This window comes from Toxorhynchites rutilus, chromosome 1, assembly GCF_029784135.1.
Source record: "Toxorhynchites rutilus septentrionalis strain SRP chromosome 1, ASM2978413v1, whole genome shotgun sequence".
Classification (NCBI taxonomy): domain Eukaryota; kingdom Metazoa; phylum Arthropoda; class Insecta; order Diptera; family Culicidae; genus Toxorhynchites; species Toxorhynchites rutilus.
Genome location: NC_073744.1, coordinates 13,592,735 through 13,616,782, shown reverse-complemented (window position 1 = coordinate 13,616,782; position 24,048 = coordinate 13,592,735). Strand labels below are relative to the sequence as shown.

At 39.4% G+C, this 24,048-nt stretch overlaps 1 protein-coding gene across 2 annotated transcripts in view; it reads right to left on the bottom strand.

Moving 5' to 3' along the window:
* Nucleotides 1-24,048, bottom strand: part of LOC129775063 (thyroid receptor-interacting protein 11) — a 90,368-nt gene that overhangs the window by 18,678 nt on the left and 47,642 nt on the right. Inside the window, exon 1 of one of the 2 annotated variants that reach the window (XM_055779283.1) lies at nt 20,296-20,328. The exons of the other annotated variant lie outside the window; for it this stretch is intronic. Coding sequence (XP_055635258.1) covers nt 20,296-20,313 — 18 coding nt within the window. The 5' untranslated portion in view covers nt 20,314-20,328. Of the gene's footprint in view, nt 1-20,295; nt 20,329-24,048 lie in introns of those variants that run through there. 2 annotated transcript variants of the gene reach the window in all.

Below are 24,048 nucleotides of genomic sequence, written 5' to 3'. Positions count from 1 at the left end.
GTCAATCTTATTGGATTAATGAGACAAATGTCATTTGCTAAAAAAAATATCAATAGAAGATTGAGTAATGAAATTCAGATTAGAAGACCCGTGAGACAAGGTGATCTCTTGTCTATGCATTCTTTATTTGTGAAATTGATCTATTCAATGTTTATGCAGATGATATTTGCATAGCAGTGGAAGATGTTCAGAAGTTAGACGAAATGAAAGAAATTTTCGAAAGATATGGTAGTGTATCAGGAGCCCGTCTCAATATACTGAAAACAGAATGTATGATTGTAGGAGAGGTAAATGTCGATTCACGTCAGCCACGATGGCTAACAGTGCAACGAAATATGAAAGTTATTGGTGTTTCTATAGCAATGATTACAAAATCATGATTGAAACAAACTGGACTCAAATTACTAATAGCTTTTCTTGATTGGTATGGTTGCACAAGATGCGTAATTTAAATAAAATTCAAAAGGTAATTTTCCTAAACACTTTCGCTTCATCCAAAGTGTGATACATAGGATCTATTTGAAATTTACTGAACAAATTTGCAGCAAAAATAAAACCACACATTGGTAGCTTTATTTGGAAAAAACTTTGAGCCAAAGGTTAGTTATATGCTACTAATTCTGCCCAAAAATAAAGGTGGACTTGTGCTACATGATGTGGAAATGAAATGCAAATCATCATTGGTTAACAGATTCCAAAGAACAAAAATAAACCGTTACATTCATGACACGATTATAGACAGTTCTAATGGTTCAAATACTGCTTCCAGAATTCGCAATGAATACGATTGCCTTAAAAAATTAACCATGAATTAAGAATGTTGCCATCTCAAGTTTTTGATCATATGACTTCAAATGTATTATACAGTTTCTACATACAAAAAGTAAATACACCAGAAATAGAGATAACATTAAGACAATGAAATTGGAGAACAATATGGAGAAATATGAGGTACAAAAATCTTACGTCGGATGAGTTCTCCTCTCTATCAACTCTATTCTGTATTCTGACGGATTTCCATTTCGTTCGAAACCGTTGTTTTTTTTTAAATCGTTTATTTTTACAGGCTCAGTTACATAAGCTTTAAACAGCCGAACTCCTTACTGTATTGTTACTAGAATATATACATTTATACCGATTTAGAAAACCGATTACTCGCGGTCGACTCGAGTTTAGAAGGGTGACATATTTTCTTCAGTAAAAGGAAACCGTTATTTCGTTCGAGTTATAATTTCGCATTCCCTATTTTGAACGATTTGCCCATTTAGTATTCAAAGAGAAACAGATCGAACGAAATGCAAAAACATCTCGAACGAAACACAGGATGGAATTTTATTAAGTCGTTCGAAATATTTCGAATCAATCGAAATACAGAATAGGGCTGTATATCTTTTTATAAATGAAAAATACCAAATAAGGAGCAGTTTCATAGACAGGGAATAGTACCTCAACCGTTCTGTCCATTCTGCATCGGAGTATTTAGTGGAGGATTTATGTCACGAAGTTAAGGATTGTCAATTTAGTACAGGTTTATGGCGATATATGGTGCAAAGGCTAAATGACTGTGATTTTAGAACAGAGAGATTGAACTTTAATAGTCTGAAATTCCCAACTCTTGCGAATTATAATAGAATAGAAAAAAAGGAAAATCGTAGAAGTTTTTGGAAAATACGTGCATCATATTGTGACAACTGCTCCAGGCGACAGAAATGTAAACGATCTAGCTTTACTGCCCATGTTTGCATAGGAGACGTAATCACCGTTAGTGTTAGGAAAACGCAATTTTGTTGTTTTTTTTTGCCTACAAGCGTAACCATGCTAATTTCCAATGAAATGATCTGTCCAGTTAAACGATATTATCGGCAAAAAGAGGGCCTAGGAGATTTTGCGGATTAAAACATATTTTTTTCCATTTGAAAAGCGCTTGCGTCTATTTATGCGGACAAACAATCGTTTCAATGAACATTTCTTCACATAGCTAGACGTAATCACCAGGTTGCTCTGTCTGTAGCATTTGAATTTACATTTCCGATAATAGTCAAAAGTCTCCGTCGGTAGTGTCAGTTGTTATCGAATAAAATCAAAAAGGTTTGGAGGAAATTTAGTAGAATATCTGGAATAGGTGCTCTGGATTTGTTGCGAGTCTATGATAGTACTTTTTTCCTGAATACTCTGGGATATGATAAGAACAGCAGGTTCGTGTTTTTCAATAAAATGAATTTGTAAAGGCAATCTGAAATGTTGGTAATTTTAGCAACATGATTTATCGATATCTCGATCAATCGCATGAAGATGGTGGAGTGACTTACATCGATGGTATGAGTAAATGTTGAGTGGGTGAAATAATTCGATGTCGAATCCGAGGAATTATAATGCTAAGAACCATTATTATTTCAATGTTACTACTGATCTGATTGTTTCATCATTTACTTGAAGAACACAATTGCTTCTCTTTGTTCATCGCAGTGCAGTGTACAGAAAATAGTAATTATATGAGCAGTGTTTCAATGGTTTCTTATATACATCCATTAGGAAACACTCAGTAATAAGACACTATTGTGACATGCATGTTTTGACAAAGAATGTGATTCAAATGTAAATTTAGCTTATAGCACATAATACTTATAATTGTTGATTTTCGAGCGATGTATGAAAGCTGTATGGAACTACGTCTGTTATGCGAAAACAGAGATTTTTCGGAAACGTTTTTTCAAAATTGCTCAAATGATTTCGAACAAAAAATGTTTGTTTGCATGTTGAGCAAACGTATTACATTGCGTAGAATGCAAAACGGCAAAATAGTCGATTTTTTTCATTTTGTCGCTTACGTCTTCTATACAAACAGTTTGGTAGTTTGGTACTAGAATTGTAGTTGTGGAATAATAAAAGACTGAAAAAATCTCCTTCGGCATCTTCTGGGCGAGCAGCAAACTCCTAATCACTTCTTTGGCGTACATCTTCCCGTATTTGCAATTAAACAGTTCCGATGTTTTGATGTGGCACTTGAAAGTAAACGTAAACAAATACACTGTCAACAGAAATAAGTCATTAGTAACACAAATTAACCCAATGTTAAAACATTTTTCCCGGCGCACCCTGTATCTGTATTGCGCGAATCCATGCCAGAATGCAGAAATCATTATGTATATTTTTAACAAGAAACAATAATAGATTAATGGAAAAATGAGACTCATCGATAATCACGCGATTACGGCGTTCGGAAGATGAACTCATTTCCCGATCCGGTGGCCCATTTATCTCTGTGTGTATTCGTGTGAACAGTCACCACAGCAGCGGTGGGATATTCTCTAAGCATGAGAAGCTACTTAGCGAATGCATATTTATGCACTATGAATACTAATTACTCATACGCGCTAGGCGAGAAACTCTTTTCGCGGTCAGCTGATTATATAACTAATTTCAATTGAAACCATAAAAACTCACATATTGTGTCGGGTTGAAGGCTAGAGCGGGAACGATCTTCGGCGCGATTATAAATAATAATCACGCGCGTATCTCAGCGCGGGGTTGTTTATCATATTCTACTCAGTACAGAACAGAAGCGTGGTGGGATAAACCATGATTTCACTTTTATCTTGAAATGAGGGGAAGCGGAATGTGCCGCAAATGCACAAAATTGCACTCGGTGAACACAAGGTTAATGGAGGCGCTGCTCGCTCTTGTGGTGAATAAATGATCGAACGTCTCCATAAAATCGCTGTTCCCTGCCGCGTCATTAATAGGTGGCCTAACAATGTTTTACGAATCATCAATCAAACGAATTTTATCTGTTTCTTGTTTTTATGGCGTGATGTAAAATGATGTTTTTTTTTATAATGACCATAATTCACAACCCTATTTCACGGTAGCCGCGTTGCTATGATTCGATTCGAATCATAGAATCAGTTGAAGGATGCGAGCCTGTCCGGCTGACAATGTCTCCGTAAGTATTTCCTCTTGCAGTTGCGTTTGAGTCACTCATCCTCTCAATTTGATGAAAGGCACACAATGAACGATTGAAGCTGTATTTGCCCACAATGTGGATAAGAAACAGTTTGAATATAGGTTCATACGAAACATCCGCACAACTCATTCACGTTGAACAATGTATGTCACAGATAAAATAAGCCGTCACGTAGCGGTCACATTCCAGACTCTTTTTTCACTCTCTGCAAACAGCAGAACCACACCATTCACGCCACAAATATTTACAATTTATGCAGATAAGAATTACAACGCCACGGCACACACACACACACGAGGCGTGAGTCAGTTCGCAGAAGATATTTCCCATGTATTTCCCCACCGCCGCAAGGAAAGGAAGTTCGGTCTCGGCTGAGGCACGCCCTTCCGATTCCGTACCTCGTGGTAAATCGAATGTAATGAGACGATGACTGATTTCCTCCCAACCTTCACCTGTCAAATTGGCTCGCGCTTGTGTGTTGGGTTGTTTCCGCGCACACTGCGATCTATCATTTCGCCATCTCAAATGATGACAAACGGTTTTTTTTACCGTTTAAAATTGCACAGCAATGGCGGCAAGAAACAATCGCTCGTGTAATTAACAACAGTGTGTAAGACGATCCTGAGTTGATGAGGGGGGGCCCTATAATCATTGGACTCCACCAAGCGTGGGTATGGATTTCCGAAATCACAAACTGCATACGGTGTCTAGGACAAGGGCGACCTTCCGCCGGTGCATGCACATGCGGACACACGCGAATGCGAACAAACTAACTATCCGTGTGCACAACGGTGGTGGTTCGTCATCAACATGCGAAGCGTCACATGCCTGCGAGATTGCGAGATCAACGTGGCTCAGCTTTGTCCTCCATCTCTCCACGCTACGCTACGATTAAGATTTGTCAGCGTGTGTACGATTCCTGCATTTATTTGCGATTTCATAACAACTTCACCGTAACATATGGTGCCGTCGCTGACTCGAATCCGACCTCAAACTAGTACCCGATTGAGGGATTCTGCATTCAATGGCTTCTATTCATACTTTTTAAACGAAAAAAGTAACGTGATGGCGCAGCGGCGCTAATCGGTATGCACACAGAAAATTATGTGTGTGCTCTGATGTTCGCCGCCAGCTGTCGCCACTACTGGGTACGTGTAGCAGATTCAAAACGTCAAAATGACGACCTGTTAATCACATATGGTCGGTGTTAAGTCAAAGGGGACCAAGTCGCAAAATTTGAAAAAAAAAGAGTTATTGATTGCATTAGATTAAGCATTTTATAAGCTACATTCCATATTTATCAGATTTTGAAAAGCATGCATATAGCTGAAATAACGGATCGAAATTGTTATGATTGATCAATGTAAACCCCTCATAGAATGCAGTCAGAGCGGACCAGGCTGACCAAATAGTCCAACATTGATAACGGGACATGAAAGCAAAAACAAATTAAGAAAAAGACATCATATTTGTTAAAAGAAGTATTGCGTGAATAAAACTTCGAACAAAACTAAATAATCAAACAATTTCAATGCGCCTGCTTTGTTCTCTACAACGAAGGTATTCGCTTTCAGAGGTCCGAGGCTGGATCGAGAATCGAACTTTATCACAATTAGCTCTTTCTTGGAAATACCAAAAGATGCGTTCTATAATTTCAAATAAATATCAGGCGAAATCTAGCATTCACAAACGTATAACTCTCATGCAGTCAGTCGTTCAGCTTGATTCGAATCAACTCATCTGTGCTGTATTCATTATTGATACACCTGATTTTGTGGGTTGGTGTGCGAGACACTATACAGGTTTAATCAGGGATGGCCAGTTTGAGCCATATTTATTTTTCATCGCAACTAAAATGTATTATATGAATGTCAACAGAACGAATCTTTAGATAATGATAAGACTTTGCAAAGGACATATTGATATTTTTTTAAATTTTATCATAAAATCATTCACACGTAAGATCAAAGCTCTGTTTGACAAATATCTTCTGACTTTTACTTGTCTAGATATGGTTCATCGTAGGAAAAATCCTTTCAATTGGTGCAAATCAGGGCCAAGCTGTCAATTCAGTCGTGCTGTCAAGTTTGCTTTGTTTGTTCCGCAATTCTAGTGACTTCGGGTGATCAGCAGAGTGTAATTCAAAACCGCCACCTTGCCAGCCCCTTGGTACTACCAGAAAAAATACGATCAATAAGCTTCACGAATTCCTTATGCTCTAGAAAGTTGTTTACCAGGAGATTCTTCCTTTTTTTTATATTTATATTTCCTTAAATAATTGTTCACTTTTCAAACCAAATGTTTTCATCTATCTGAACAACAAGTTTTACACAAATGCTACTTTAGATCTCTGGTCATTCAGCAATGGACTTTGGTACAATCCATTTATACTATTGTGATTCTCCTAGAGCCTTCTTTTTTCAATGTACCCCACAAATTTTAGCCCCCCAATTGTCATGGTATACCATCCACTTCAAATTTGCTCAGAAAGCTGTGGAACATTTGGAGGATTACATTCTTCCGGGATGAACGCGCATCAGAGATCGAAATTCTCGCTCGACAGCTAGATAAGTATTCAATCAATCAATCTAGTTTTTTTTTCTCAATGTCAATGCATTTTTCTCAAGGTTAATGCATTTTTATGTTAAGAATTAGGCTATATAATTTTTTTATTGAACATTTTTTTATCCAATAATGGAACATCGTCAACGCGACCAGAATGACAACTTGATACGTGATTATTGAAAGAAAAAAATATTCGCTCGATTAATCGAATATTGAAAGACGATTATTAGAACGAATCGAATATTGAAAAATGCCCCAACGATTAATCGATAATCGAATTATAGCATACTTGATAAATGTCTAAGTTCGTTGGTTTGAGTTCACGATGGGTAAACCATAAACCGTCCATTGATGGGTAACTTCTTTTTTGCATCAGAAATCATGTTTTCTTTCCTCTTTATATGAACGTAGAAATAAGATTGCGTACGCGGGTATACATTTCGTTCCTAGGGGAGTAGAAATGTGGATTGAAGTCAGTTGAATGAAAAGGCAGATTTGTATTCATTAGTCGAGTCAGTTAAAATAAACACTGACTGGACTAGTTCACCAGTCATCCTCGCTAGTCAAGGCTAGTCAATTTATTTTTTAGTCAAGTCACTTTTCGTTGTGACCGAATGCCGAAGAAATTCTAGTCGAAGCGAAGCTACTGAGAGTAGAGTCGGTCTTCATTTTTCACCTTCGAAGATTTCGGGCCCTGCTTATGACTTTGAACGCTAGCATTGGTTTAGGAAAAAAAACTAGTTCATTCATTTCATCTGGTTATTTTTACTTTAATTACAACACTTTTCCTATGTAGTGGACTAGTATAAGAAAAGTAACATACATAAACAAAATCTGTGACGTCACAGATTTAAAAAATCTTTCCACCTTTCATTTTCCATCTCGGTTGAACGGAACGATATACGCGGTTCAAAGTTGTATGCAAACATCGAATGTGGTGTGCGGTGTTTGAAACAGCTCGGATATGCAATCAACAGGCTTTGTTCCCTCGCTTCGTATAATCATTTGGTGCAACAAAAGTGAGTACTGTCGTTCGGTCAAGTATTTGAAACACGATTCATGTTAAGTTATATATTCGGGAGATGTTACTTGCATGACACATTGTGTATTATTCAATATTGATAGATATCCATACACTTAACGTAATTGATATTTTTGATCTCTTAAAAGTTGAATGTAAAGTGAAAAAAGTAATATATTTTGGTCGTAAAGTATAAAAATGAAATAAAATTCACAGGAGGGTTGTGTCCGAGACACGACCGCATAGTTGACGTAGGATTCCGTTAGGCTATCTGTTGATTTTGGATATGTTTGTTTGTTTGTTCATTTTCCTTGGGTGGAAATGAACACAACAAAACAGACAGCCTCAACCAAACGACCCGTTCTCGAGCGGGAACACACCTTGGTTTTTTATTTATGAAAACTGAAATCAATCGTTTCATATATCAAGTAATTTTTAACACAATTGCTACCATATACTATTTAACACTTACACTTGTGCTAAATTCTTCACAATACACGATCGGTCATTGATATGAAAATTCACGGATCAACCAACATTAAAGTTCCAAATTTAATTTTATTCACTAGAATTAATCGTATCACTCGCCTTACTTGCAATATAAAAATGCCCCGATTTGCATATATTTGCAATGGTAAGGGTAAGGTGTTGTATTATAGAGACTTTAAACTTTTTCAGTTCATTCGTCTCTAGCCTTGAGAAAGGCCCTTGGAAAATTTCACTCTACTCCAGCACTACACCTCCACCCTCTTGCCTTGAGAAAGGCACTCGATCCCTCACCGTCCAGCTCGTCCAGCAACGATGTTGTCCAGTCGGTGTCCACGCAATGAATGATTTTCAATGCCGATTTCCCCCAAGCAGTTTGGTTTTGATGTCTCTGTTAGGGAACACATATCGACAGGAACAAAAGTTCCCCCTACTTTCATGTATTTGCAATGCCGATTCCACCAGGCAGCTTGGTTTTGATGTACCGTCAATTTCGATCAATCAGAAGTGGGTATTTCCGTTAGGATAGGGGTTGAGATTTTTCAATTGTTCAATAGCCAGTTTCATGACATATATTATTTTCTTCAGTACAGAAAATTGTTATCGAGTGCCGAAATCGATTGACGCAAAAATTCCATCAATCCATCATGAAATGACTGAGAAATAAGCGTTTGAAATTGGACGATTTTCACGATGTGCTCGATTTTCGATTTTCAATTTGTACCCCAATATGTTCCTGAAAGACGTAATCCTACGTCAAAAAATCAATATCAACTTCGTTCAACTTTTGTCTCAGTGTACGCGCTTTCCGTTTTCAAGATGGGCGGCTAGATTTAAAACTGTTCATGAAATCGGAACAACGATACGTCAGACAACTTCAATGGAGCTGATGTACCTTACTATTTTGTAGCGCAATTTTCGTCGTTTTCATTCAATAGAGTATTCATATCGGTATTCTGAATTTAAAATATATACATATTTCACCCATATTCACGGACTGGCAAATGTATTTTATGTTTTACATCGAATTGCAGAACTCAACATTAATATGAACATTGAATATTTTGCTCAGCTGAGGCGAATATGGTACTGCCCAACGATTGTCAGAGTCCATGTCTGCGTTGTTGATTTCTGTGAATGATTGTCTACCATTGTCAGTATTTTTGTCAGTATTTCAATCTTTGGGAAACCGCTTTGTATATATAACATCCGCCATGGAAAGCGATAACAGTTTCAGATCACCGCATGCACCATGTTTGTCGTGGCAATATCGAACATTCACCCATATTCCAGAATCCGATTGGTTTAAAACTCGACTTCCCGATTGGATTCGAAATCATCTTTTTCGCGAATCAAACGTCAAAATAATTCATCCGTATTTTTGTAGTAATTTACTGGAAACAAAATTATTACTCGATGTCGTTGGAATACATAGAAGACTCAATCCTGACCCTAATTTAACTATTTTTTTCTATAAAATTTCTTGCATTTCCACCAATAATATAGTATAACATAAAGTCATCACCAGACACGATTTTCGTTCAAAATTTTTCCCCACTTGCAGAGAATGTATTACGTTTTTACATAGAATACATTTGACATGTAGAGCTTTAATTTTTTTTTTAAAGCGTATTTATTCCACCCGAAAATCCATAACCATTTTTCGGTTCACATAAATGGAACACGGAGCTTAATGTTGGCTATGCCGAATTGTATAGCAAGGTTGCCACATTTGCACAACTTGATTGGACTTGGGTCAAACGGATTACAGAACAAAAAGTCTGGCGTAATGGTAACGTCCATACTTCTCACGCTATAGATCAAGAGTTCAATTCTCACTCCCGACATTCTTCCAAAATGAAAGGTAAAAGTGACGAACCAGCCAAAAGCGTTCAAAGTCACTATAATACTGAGAAAAAAAATACGGAAAAAAAATTGCTATCCGTTCAGGATTGACTGGATCGGATTTCAGAATACGGGTTAGTAGTTTATCATTAAACAGATCTGGAGTTTCTAAGGAAATTACACTATCGATTTTCTCAGGGCCTATCGATTTTGTCGACTAACCAACCTAAAAATGTATGTATGAGGTAATCCAAAACTAAGATGGAAGCTAATCCCATGGATTTCAGAATACGGGTTAGTAGTTTATCATTAAACAGATCTGGAGTTTCTAAGGAAATTACACTATCGATTTCCTCAAGGCCTATCGATTTTGTCGACTAACCACCCTAAAAATGTATGTATGAGGTAATCCAAAACTAATATGGAAGCTAATCCCATGGGTTTCACTATTTCACCAGAACTGCTCTGATGAAAAGAAAATGAACTTGAATAGAATTTTTTCCATGCTGGAAGGACTTACGGGATGTGTCATGTAATTTTTTAGCTCGTAACTTTGCAGACGGTAATTTGCTGGTTTGAGGAAAATATTTTCAAAAAGTCCTGGTTCAGATAGCTTTTCATCAACGCGAATGCATAGTCAGAAGTACAATGAAGTATTTCCGAATCATTTACTTCCGCTTTTGCATCAAAAACGTCGTGATAATTGGGTAATTTGGTATCAATTCATAAAATCCGGGACTCGTGGCATGGTTTAATGAATAGGGGCTTCAGATTCTGGACTAGTGAGCTTGTTTACCTAATCGAAACTCTGTCAAGAACTTATGAGGTGCGATCGTACGAATAGTATATGCAGCTTAAAAGCAGTATGAGTGATTTGAAAAGCTTAAACGAGCAGTATCCTCTGTGTAGAACGAGATACACACTACAACATAGCGCAGCTTGGTCGAAACCAAATGGGTTATTTGAACTGATTGAGAACTGAAGATGACCTAAGAATCAGAGACTTATTGTAATCCATGTGAAATTGACGTTAATTTTGTAGAGGAGTGAGAGTTTTTCCAACTGGTTCTATAGTTATGAAACACTGGAATTTTAGTTTTTTGAATCTTTCGTGCCTGAACATAACAATAAAGTTCAAATGGTCAGTCTTATAAATGAAGATAGTGATTGTATTCTACACTATATACGTCAGTTCAACCGACTTCTTACATATATCTGGAAACTCATAAAAATATAGTGGTTCTATAGTTATGAAACGCAGTGTATACAGATAAAAATGGGAGGCCAAATGTGTTGGTAAGAGCAAAACCCTTTATTTCGTTGTATTCGTCTCTTCCCGTAGATCAGTAGCGGAGAAAAATCGTTTTTTTTTTGGAAAATTCTGAAGGAAGGTCAGAAAATTCGGAACATTGAATATGTTCTATAATTACATCATGATATGCGTTGTTAGTCCATTCCAGGGTGATCCGCGAAAGCGAGTTCCAAGGTAAGTCTAAAGAGCTACCTGAAATTTGTCAGTGAGAGGATGGCACTTGCTCTTTTGTTTAGGTCATTGCTTTTACATTATCTCACCACTGGTGTAAACGACCTTGCAGATGGATAGGCTAATGGTTTATGTATTTATGGTTTACAGTTTTGGTGCTGAAATATTTTTATTTCGTGTTTGCACGTCATTTTTAATTGTCGATCGCGTTATTCACGATTACCGTGCCAGACTATTTCGCGGATAATCGGGGTTCTACTGTGTTTACTTTCTATCATAGAGGCTCATTCGCCTCATTCTTGAAAAAGCCCAATTCGAAGATCAATTAACGAATAGCTCGGGGATTAAACAAATCAACTTTCACTTAGTAAGAAAACGTCAATTTGAGCGGAACGAAATTCGCCGGATCAGCTAGTAGTGTATAAGAACTTATCTTCCAAGAGCAACCCCACCCAGTAGAAATTGAACCGTCTAGAAAACCAAACAGAGAACAATCTGTCAGAGCAGAGGCCGCAATGCCGTAAAGTTCAAAAGAGCGTCCATTCGGCGGTCCTATTTGCATTTCAGTTTAACGGGGTCAACGCTAGTACACACAGATTCTCCCTGACACATGCCATCGGATTGTCCCCCCAACGAGTGGCCAAAGCTCAAAGACGAGATCATAGGTGGCGCTTGTGTGTACGATGACAACGACGACGGTGGCGACAATGTGTTTTCAGATTAACGCGTTGAGCCCCGGATCGTTCTTGCTGCGCTTTCCATTAGGTTCGCATCAAGAGAATTTTCACAATATCAGTGTCGGTACCCGCTCCCAAAGATATCTATTGTATAAAAAGAAAATAGTCAGAAATTCGACTAGAAAGTGGTCGTATATCGTAAAACAAATCATGTTCTTTTTATTTCCTTATTTAGTAACTGTCAGTCCCAGTTTCTAACGAAAAGCTCAACCGACACGGGCTCAACGTGTTGATGCATATGCCAATCATTCGCTCGAATTGTGTTGTGTGTGTTTTTAAAACATACATTTTGTAACGATCAGCAACGAATTACTTGTCACAACAAGCTATTAGACGACTTCCTCCTCTCCGGTATAATGTAAAAATATCACGCCAATCGCGGCGCTGTCATTTGGCGCCCAGCTGCATTTGTTTCCGCGGCCAGATTGATATCTTAATCCGATTAGACTGTCAAATGAATTATCCAAATGTCCGCTGATGCTGATGAGTTAACCTACTTTTCGACGCCTCCTCTGTCTGTGTGCGCTGTTCCAAGATAATTTGGGCAGACTTCGACTGACTGGTTGGATGCTGGTGGTGCCCAAAGCTGACGATGCACAAATTTATGCTAAACACGACGAGATATCTCAGCGTTCCGCAGCATCCCGCAGCGTATAATGGAAAGAATGAACATCTTCACACAGCGCCCTGTAGCGCTCAACTGCCGGCAGACGGTAGGCACTTTTTTTTTCGATTTGGACCGCTTTTTAGTGAGTGTATGTTAATTAAAATGCATCACGAATTTGTATGGATGTATAAATTTTCATAAACATCCATTTTCATACCATTTCTGTCGAAAAGGCCTCGAGAAGTCACACTTTTACGCGACCACCGCTCGCTGCTCGCAGCGTTCGTCGCCTGTCGAACGAATTTCAATAATTCATAAGGATCTCGACGATTCTCCGAACCGTACTGTTTTCTGCGGTTGTAGAACCCCCAGGACGGGAAGCTGCCGCTGCTGCTGCTGCAGCTGGTGGGAAGTGGAAAGTGCTACCGGCACTTAGAATGTGTAAATTGAACTGGTCTGGAGTTCCAGTGAACCGCGAAACGGGTCTAATGATGAAGAAAGAGATGAAAACAACGGCAATTTGTGTTTCGAAATGAAGGAAACAAAATGTTTGCCGATTGATTCTCACATTTCATAGTGCGACTCGCGATGGATCAGTGACCATTGGCAAGCAAACAAGCAAACAAAGTTAAGCTTTTGCTATGATTGAGGGGCGGATTTTGGTATCGCAGCGATGTCTCCGGTCGGTGCCTTGCAGGCTCACGACCGATGCGAACTGCTTTACGACTGACACATGTAGAAATGTCACATTAAAAGTTCGAATCACGACTTGGATGGCAAAATAAAAACATACATTGTTGTAATCGTAGTGTGCAATTTCGATACGTGCTGCTCGAGAAATGCCACAATTCGACTTTGTGCGCGAACTATGGGGAATCCGTCTTTGGGCCAAGTGTCACAACAACTCGCGGATGTTTTGATGGAAGTCGTATATTCATTCGTCACCTGGAGGCATTGGACGATGAAGGATCGAGGAGGTTAATAATGACTCCAAATCACCTGCTAAGGTTCTCCAAGGCGGTAAAACACCTACAACCTTCAAATTTTAGGGTAATCGGCTTCTTGTGTGCTTCAGCTACAAACGCGCACATTCCGAAGGTTACCATCGCCATTATTGTCATTCGAATGCATTAGCATACCTTGTGGATGTTTTTATCTTTGCTTTTTCTGCTTTATCAGCAGAAAACGCGCAAGCCTGGGCACAAAGTACAATTGTGTCCACAGAATGAATATGCAAGTTTTTTTTCTGCGTAAGGTCGTTCATATTTCTTTTCCATCACTCGCTCGAGTATTCAACTATTTATGATACTTAGCTGTAAACAAAACTGTGTTGCGTATACATTGCACACGCTATGAATAACGTGTTTTGTGTCTATGTATCGGCGTTTTTTTCATTTTTTCACCATGACATGCTATGATTTCAATTCCTTAATTTGATGAATAGCGCAATATATGCGGAGGGAAAATACGCCCATTTGTTGTCACTGCGAACAAGCTGACTGCTGAACATGCCGAACAATAGCGCGGCTGTCAGGTGGCTACCGCACGTTTTAGAGATATTTCAGGCAATTTTCTCCTCAATCGTACTCTTTAAAACGTGACACGCACAATCACAATCACAGACGTAATCAATCGAACGAAAGCGTCACATCATCCCAATCGAAGCGATGTTTTTTGTGTTTTGCATTCGCTTTGTTTTTTGCAACCATCGTCGTACGCGTTTCGATTCAAAAAATGACAGATAATAGGCGGAGAGGGACGGAAAAACAGCATGATGATGGCCCACCTCATACCCCTACAAAGGTTTGAGTACGCTACATCCCATTACGGACTACTGCGTGTAATGACAGGCAGACAGCAGCAAAAATGCATGCTAATTTAATTTGTCTGTCATTTCTGCTTGTTCATGTTTTAATGTGCGGTTATGAGCCCACTTGTGTGTCTATGTGCCTTACGCCGCTGCCGTGATTGCAATTTGGTAATCGTTGCGGGATAGGTAGAACATTTAAGTGCATTTGTGGATACAAAACGATAGACAATTCACTTCGTTGGTACACCTAAACTAGCGTTGGCAGAAAACATGCCATCTTTGGCAGAAAAGATGCCATTTCCTGGTCATGAGAGTCAAATGCGCAAATAATGAGCTATTTTGAAGCTTAAAAATGGTTTGTATGTATTCATTTGGGATTGTGCAAAAAAAAGTCCATGCGACGTGAATGGGGATCGAACCAAGGCCGGCTGGAATGCGAAGTTACTTCACACGACCACGCTATCCATATAGCTGCCAGCGCTATTATAAAGGAGCGTGATAATATTACATCTCATCATAAAATGAAGTTGGAAGGTGTTTTCTAAGCCGATAAAGAAGAACATGAACGAGATTATATCTTTCTCTGTCTGGGCCGTGTATTTGGCAAACTATACCAAAAGCTTTCATTTAAATGTGTCTCCTGTTTCGCTCCCTCATATTGGCTCTAGCATATATATTATACAAATGATATACATGTATTGGGGAGTAGAACATTTTATGTTATCTTTCAGCTCACTTAATGTAATAAATCGGGATGCCAGAAAATGTGCTAAAAATTAGGTTTGGGTGTAGAACCGAGCAATCAGGTGTCCTTCCACATACTCTGCATTATCCAATGACAGATGAGTTACGCTGTTTGTCGCAGAACGAATTCCAATGAATATTTTGAAACTTTAGGATAATACCTATATAATATAAAGTTGCCAAAATGACGGCCATTTTTGAGTGATTCTTCATGAAAAATCGATGTTAAAAAGCTCATAAAAAATCGAAAAAAATAAGATATCACAAAACGGCTATGTAGCGCATTCGATAATTTATGTTTATATACTGATAAAAAATTTCAGTCAAATTGGTCGAGTAGATCCTATATCGATACATCGATACCATATCGATACCACTAGCTATCTCATATCGATACCACTAGCTGAAAAAAACATGGTTTCGTAAAAAATGCATTCAAAGATTTGTTCTAGGAATGGGCGATCTTGGATCGATATTTCAAAGATCGGTTTTTTTCCCATTCCGATTTCCGATTTCCGTTGTTGAATTTCTAATAATGCCTTTTGAATTAATTTATTTAATTATTTTTTTTTATTTATTTGATTCGTCTATCAACAGGCATATTACTGCCCTAATGATACTAGTGGAAAATCATGATAAGTTCAATGAAATTTTGCCGAAGTGCACTTCGTTAATTATGATGGTCGAAGCCCGAAGCTACTTTGTTGAACAAACGCTGTAGTCCGTGAATGGTTGAGTTGCATTCAAAGTTAGTACGGCGGAAAGGCAATCGAAGGAAGGCGTGGTTTCGTAGATTTTGAGGTTGAACTTGGAGATTGATGTTTTCTAGTATCACTGGATATTCTGTTCTAGCCGTCAAGACGCGGATGAGATCTCTTCGTACGTGTAACGTTTCGATACTGATTAGTTGGCATCGGCTCTCATAACTTGGTAGCTGATGAGGGTTGTTCTATGGCAAACGCCGTAAAGCGAATCGAATGTACCGCTTCTGCACGGCTTCGATTCTATTGACTCCATTCAGATAATACTGACTCCAAATCGCTGAACAGTATTCCGGTGTAGAGCGAAAAAAACAAAGATTTCAAGCAATGAACATCGGTGAAATCTCCCGCAATTCGCATAACCAAACCGAGGTTACGGGTGGCTATCCAAATGATGTAGTTGACATGAGCTTTGAAATTAGGCTTGCAGTCCAAATAAACGCCTAGATCCTTTATACAGTCCACTTTGGCTAGCTGAAAACCATCAAGGTGATAACCGAAATTAATTGGGTTTTTCCTTCTTGAGAAAGTGATCGTGGAGCACTTATTTGTATTCGTGGTCATACGATTGTCCACACAAAATTTTTGAAAAATTACCAATTGCCGCTGAAGAAATAATGCGTCGCTCTCAGACTTCACGTGGAAAAAACAGTCTTAAATCGCCAGCGAAGGAGAGCCGGGGTCATTCCAGCATAAGATTTACATCATTGATGTACATCAAGGATATTAAAGGACCAAGATGACTTCCTTGAGATACTCCTGATTTCCTTCCTTTCAGCTGATGCAAAATATTTCCGCAGAAACCAAGCTTGTCTAACTTTTGCACTGCAATATCCTGGTCATACATTCAACCATTCGAAGCCACAGTAACCTGAATTTTTTTTCATAAGCACTGTCGGCATACACATATGAATATTAGCCAATAGCAATCATAGACGTGACGTCACTGCTTGCTTATTATTTCACACACACAAGTAAGCGGTCTGTTTGAGCATACCTCGTATGAAAGCCTTTGGAATCAGTTGTCAAAATTTCAATTAACCCTCCTGTACTCGCGTGCAAAATCATAACACGTATACTCGCGCACGGTGTCACAGACCGAAAATTGAACTTCTCTGTAATGTTGCCATTGTGTATTTTCAGGCTTTATTGGCATTTATTTGAAGAAGAGGGTATGATTGAATGAAAAAAACTCCAAAAAATATGTTTTCTTCCTCTTTATGATGTTTTATTAGTCATCTAATTCAGCCTCCTCAAAACAGAGTAATTTTTGATACTCCAACACAAATATTGAAATCCGAATATTTCATTGTTATTAATTAAAAGTAAGCAACTGAATATAATTCATGAAAGTATAAAGAGCTATAGAATAACATAAAAACGTATTAATCGATTGTGGTTTCATTGGAGTAAGAATCAGAACTTAGCATAACTGCATGCTCGAAACAAACATATTTTTTACATTTCATGCAGTTGTTGCGTATTTTTCGGGCCTTTTATCGAAGAGAAGAATGTATAACGACCTTCTAGATAAAAACCAGATGATAAAGGTTCTGGAATATAAAGTTTGCATATTTCTAATATTCTTTGTCTCTGTATTCTTGGTAAACTAAGAATTAATACCTTTTTTTAGATGGGGCATAAAAAGATGATATAAAAGGATTTCTAGTAACTCCCTTTTCTTTATCTTGTTTTCTTGTCTATATTGTTCATTATAAAAAAAATATCCCCGAAACTGTAATTGTTAAAAATTACCAGAAGCCACCGATTAGTTTATAGTTTACTGTTTACACGACTGAAATTCTTTCACAAGTGTGTATATGTATGTCCATTATATTTAGCGAATAACTATACGAAAGTCAAACATCTATATTTTGCTTTTGAACGTATGAATCTAACGACGAATAGTTAATATATGGATCCATTCAATCCAGTTACAAAAGGGACTGAAATCAAATAAGAATAGTCCGGTAATGGTCTCATGCATTATATTCTATGAATATTCCACGCCACTAACATTAATTTATATATTTCATTTAATAATATTCTAGAATATGAAAAAAGGCACTTGTCCAAAAAAGTTACTCCTATACTCGCGTCGGTGTGTCAGACCGAAAGTGTTAAAAAAGTGGCACACGTCCCCTTTGTACAAACACATCTTCTTCTTCTTGAATGGGGTTAACGTTCCCTGTGGAACTTTTGCCGTCTCAACGTATTCATTAACTAGCGTCGTTCATTAATACTTGGTTGAGATTTCTATGCCGAATAACACGCCTTGAATGTACTCTGGAGTGGCAAGCTCTAGAATACGCGTGACCACAGTGCAAGCCGGAAGAATTTTCTTTGACGAAAAATCCCCCAACCAGAACGGGAATTGAACCCGAACACCCGGCATGATAGTGTGGGACGCTAACCACTCGGCCACGGGTGCACATTAAAACACATTGTACAAACACATGCGATACGCTAAACGATGACAAACGACGAATAACGATGCTAGAGAGAATCGCAAAGTCGTAGTGTTTATATTTTCTGAGAAATGAATGAATTATTGATTTCTCGGTCTGACAGACCAATGCGCGAGTATAGGAGTGTTGAGAAATTCGAGTAGTTGAAAAATTGCTTGTGGGACAAAAGTGCGCAGTGCCTGTAGGGCAAAAGTTCGCACCAACGTTTTGCTCTCAAAAAAAATTTATAAAATGTTTTCAACTAAATTTTCAACGGATTTTTAACAAGAAGAAAACTAATTTGAACAAATGCACTCCAGAAATGCTCGAAATGGCCCAACAGATGCTTCGGGTGGGAGTCTCGAAGCGTCGTATTGCGGCAGGTCGCGGTATTTCTGAATCAGCTCTGAGAAAGACGCTCAAATCTGCAAGTGATTCACTTCTTGAAATTATATTTCTACTTTTGCTGGGATGTGCCAGCGAGCACCTAGGGCGGTTTAGACCAGTCGCAAAGTCTCGGAATTCTCAGAAACGAAATCCAAGATGAGAAAGAAAAATAAACAGTTGCTCAAAAATAATTCAAAATGAATTTCAAATGAAAAATGGTTTTAATTTTCAACATGCGTTCAATTCAATAACGGTTAGGTTTCGTTTATCTTTATGTTTTCCTAATGAACTTCAGATATAAATATTGTTTTTCTTCAACAATGAGTTTCAAATAAATCAGGTGAAGGTAACTTGATTTGGTAATAAAAAGAATTCTGTTTTATGTTTTTTTTTATTTTTTTTTATCTGTATTATAGTGATTTTCAACTCATTTGGTTGGTTCGTCACTTGTACTTCCATTTTTGGAAGAATGTCGGGAGTGAGAATTGAACTCGTGACCTTCAGCGTGAGAGGCATGGATGTTACCACTACGACAGATCGCCTCCACAGTTTTAATGTTGAATATTTTCAGATAACTAATATTGTCAGTCTCCTCTCTCCCAAAAATTTCCACGTGGTATATGGATGGCCCGTTATCATATTTCTGGGAGCTAAGAATCAATCAGCACATAACAAAATCATGTTCGATCATAACACCCACCCTTCTTCACCCATAAAACATCATAAAACACCCCCCTCCGCCTCACTGGATGGTGCCTACACACTCTAGTAATGGTGCTTCTCCTGCTGGTAATAACAAAGCATTCATTTTTGTTACAAGTTATCTCAAAAGTTCAATTTAATAAGGGCGCACTTTTTCGCCGTACGGTTTGTTACTTTGTATTAAAATAGGTATTTGTCAAACTACAAACAAAACTCGAGAAAATCTTGTACTACGTTTCGAATTTGGTAAGCAAACTTACTTTTATTCGCTTTTATTTCAAGAGTTATTGGACGACAACAGTTAGGTGCGCACCTTTGCCCGCACTACTGCGCACTACTCTACTGTATCCCTTGAGATGATTTCACACTTTAGGCTGTAACTTTCCAACGAAATCGAATATTGAAAAATCCTGCTAAGCACAACATTTCTGTGGGCATAAGTTTACAGAAAATGCAAAACAAAATGATATTTTCGACCTGTCAGACCTGGGTCCCCCCTTAACATCCTAACACCAACATTATTTCACTCAGCGATAAATTGCATTAGCACCATTTGAGTGCGGCTCATTAACTTGATTCCTCGAAAAAAAAAACACGAAGCACAGTTAATGCAACCACTCTATCGAATGATTGTGAGAATCATCGGTTTTGTTACGGGTATTATTGCAGAATGGTATGCACAGGCGCCAAATCTGAAATGATAAATTTTGGCAGCAAAACGTCAATTGAAAGTTACCAGAATGTGCCCCCTCATCGAATCAATCTTTCAGCTACGACGTTTAATGGCTCGATTAGTAATTGCTCTTTTTGTACTTGAAAAATGAGTTCCGTTTGTCATCCATCGGTGCCGGCTCGACCGCGTCCTCTCTCGCGGCTTACTAACTGCACAAAAATGCGATCCCATATCGTTCGGTTCAAAAAAGTCCCCAACAGTCACACGTGGCAGTGACACGCGAGCAGGAGGTGATACACTTGTGAAAACAACTTCAACGCGGTCTGCATTCCCCAGATATGTACTACCTCCAAGACTCATCACCACTCATAGAAAGGGGGAGAAAAGGGAACCCCTTCCCACCAAATCGAACAACCAATCGCCAGTCAGTCAGTCAGTCAGTCGCTCGGTTAGTCTCAAATTTCGCACGATCTTTGCCTCGAGAGAAAAAAAAACTTCTGCCTCTTTGCGAGCAAGGGAGGAAAAAAAACTAATTACCTGTCGATCGAGGAGCAAACAGCCGTGCACTTGAAACCACTTGCTGTTGCCGGGTAGAACCTACTGTACCGGGTGATTTGTTCAGTACTTTCGAGCTTTGGGCTTCGCTCACCTCCTCCGCATACTTCCGTCGCGCACCCATTATGCGCAACACGTTTAACAACTTCCACTGCGCGCCCGCGGGGAACTTCAATCTTCGCGACGCATACGGCTTGTTTCGTTTGCTTGTTGTCGGAAACGTTATCTCGGCGCGGTTCTTGTGTTCATCTTATCTTTATTAGTGGCGTATGTTGTTTGTTCCTGTCGCCTGTTTTATGTCCAATTTTTGCTTGTAACACACAGAGGGTGGAGAGAGAAAAAAAAGCCATAAGCACTCGCGACGATGATGTAATGAAGCCCGATCGGTATCTGGCTCTTGCTTCCCGAATAACTGAATCAACATAAATCATTGTCTGACTTGTGACATTCTACTGCTCACATCCAGCACATCCAGTTGCACTTTGCACGTCACTGCCTGTGTGGGCGGCGGGGATTGAAAGAAAAAAAGTGTTCCTGAACAAAAGTTTGGTTTTCCCGGAGAAGACACAACCGTCGCCCTGCACGTATGCTCGTTCACTAATGAGTTGAGTTGCGCTGACACGGCTACTAAGTCTCCTCCTCCAGCGGTGCGCGTCGAGCCAAGCTGCTGGTGCCCAGGTGTGGTGCGCGGGTGTGATGGTGATGGTGGCGGGACGGCGCCGCCAAGTGACAAACTTCGATACTGCACAACAATACCATATATCCAACCGCAGCACACGATCCACAACTACGACTACGACGATCGCGATGACTGCTGCTGGCTGCTGGTGGTGTGTGCCATTTGCCTCCTTCTCTGTCCGATGTGTTCTTCCGAGTCGGGCTGGTTCGTGTGTTTGTGTATATGATTATCGCGGGCGCTATTTGCCGCCCCAGAGAGCAGACCCCGGCTTACGACCCGTAGGTTACGTATGGTCCCGCCAATGGTACACTAGTACGGTTGTGCTGAATGAAAGGTTCTGATAAAAAAAAACCCCGAACGAACCATATACACATATGTAACAGAATCGGAAAGCGTTTACACACCCGGGATGCGAACTGTATGTAATGTTGACGACTGCACTTTGGGAATCAACTGGAGGTATTGTTCCGATGTTTGGCAGATATATACGGCTGTGTGGTGACAGAGGAAGTCGGGCGGTCCATCGGCTTTCGGGAATATTGCTGTGGGGGTGTTCACGTAAATGTTTTTATGTTTCAATCGCTAATGACGAATATCGTGAACTGTTGTACTCTCCAATATCTTTGCCAACCCTGGATACACTATTTCGGCATCCGCTTCCAATATCGCATACAAAAACTCTCGTAATCTACATAGACCGCTTTCTGTTTATTTTTCCTTATTTTTGTCTGTACAAACATAACCTTTCCGACCATTCCGAGCGCTAGCGCTTCTTTCTGGTTCAACTAATGAAGTTTACCTTCCGCCACACAACACATTGAGTCGGTATTCGACCCAAAAATGTGTGCAAGTAGTGATGTCCGCTAATCGTTCGAACGATCGATTACTCGAATACTTGCTACAAAAATCGACTATCAATCGAACGAATACTGTGCACCAAATAATCGAAGCGAACGAATAATTTACGCCGATTAATCCATCCACCCCCAGGGCTCATGTTTAAGCCCCCTTTTGTACAACTTCTATGTAAGCGACATCGACAATTGCCTTACACAAAATTGCAGCCTAAGACAACTTGCAGATGATGGAGTGGTGTCTGTCGTAGGACCAAACGAATCCGACCTGCAAGGACCCTTACAAGATACTTTGAACAATTTTTCAACCTGGGCCATTGGGCTAGGGATCGAATTCTCCACGGAGAAAACAGAGATGGTGGTTTTTTCTAGGAAGCATAGACCAGCAAAACCAAAGCTTCAACTTTTGGGTAAACCGATCACTCATGCTATGTCATTCAAGTATCTTGGGGTCTGGTTCGACTCCAAATGTACTTGGGGGCCCATATTAGGTATCTGAGTAACAAATGCCAACAAAGAATAAACTTTCTCCGTACAATTACCGGCACCTGGTGGGGAGCCCACCCAGAAGATCTTATAATGTTGTATCGAACAACTATTCTCTCAGTGATGGAGTATGGCAGTTTCTGTTTTCAATCAGCTGCCAAAACACACCTCATTAAACTCGAGCGAATTCAGTATCTTTGTCTCCGTATCGCGTTGGGATGTATGCCCTCAACGCATACCATGAGCCTCGAGGTTTTGGCAGGCCTACTCCCACTAAAAGATCGCTTCAATTTATTATCTCTTCGGTTCTTCATCCGGTGTAAGGTCATGAACCCATTGGTGATCGGAAATTTTGAGCAGCTGATCGAGCTAAATTTTCACTCCGGATTCATGAGTTCATATCATGAATTCATCTCCATGCAGGTTGATCCTTCTTCGTATATTCCCAACCGTGTTTGTTTCCCTGACTACATCAATTCCTCTGTGCATTTTGATCTGTCCATGAAGCAAGATATCCATGGATATTCATATTACCAACGATCGAGGATCGCTCCAACGATCTTCGATGAAAAGTATGGGGGTATCAATTGTGATAATATGTACTTTACTGATGGGTCCACTATAAACGAGTCCACAGGATTTGGAGTGTTCAACGAATTTTTTAGCACCTCACACAGTCTTCAGAATCCTTGTTCAGTGTATATTGCTGAATTGGCAGCAATTCATTGGGCGCTGGACAGCGTCGCCTCACGACCTGTTGAACACTATTACATTGTAACGGATAGTCTTAGCTCTGTCGAAGCTATCCGTTCAGTGAGGCCGGAAAAGCACTCGCCGTACTTCCTTGAGAGAATACGAGAAATTTTGAGTGCTTTATCCAGACGCTGTTATGTCATTACCTTTATCTGGATCCCTTCACATTGCTCCATTCCGGGTAATGAGAGGGCTAACTCATTAGCAAAGGTAGGTGCAATTGAAGGCGATATTTATCAGCGTCAAATCGCCTTCAATGAATTTTATTCTTTAGTCCGCAAAAATACCATCGCTAACTGGCAACGCAAGTGGAATGAAGATGAATTGGGCCGGTGGTTTCACTCGATTATCCCTAAGGTTAGCCTCAAACCGTGGTTCAAAAGCCTGGACTTGAGTCGGGACTTTATTCGCACCTTCTCCCGACTCATGTCCAATCACTGTTCGTTAGATGCACTACTCTTCCGTTTCAATCTTGCCAGCAGCAATCTC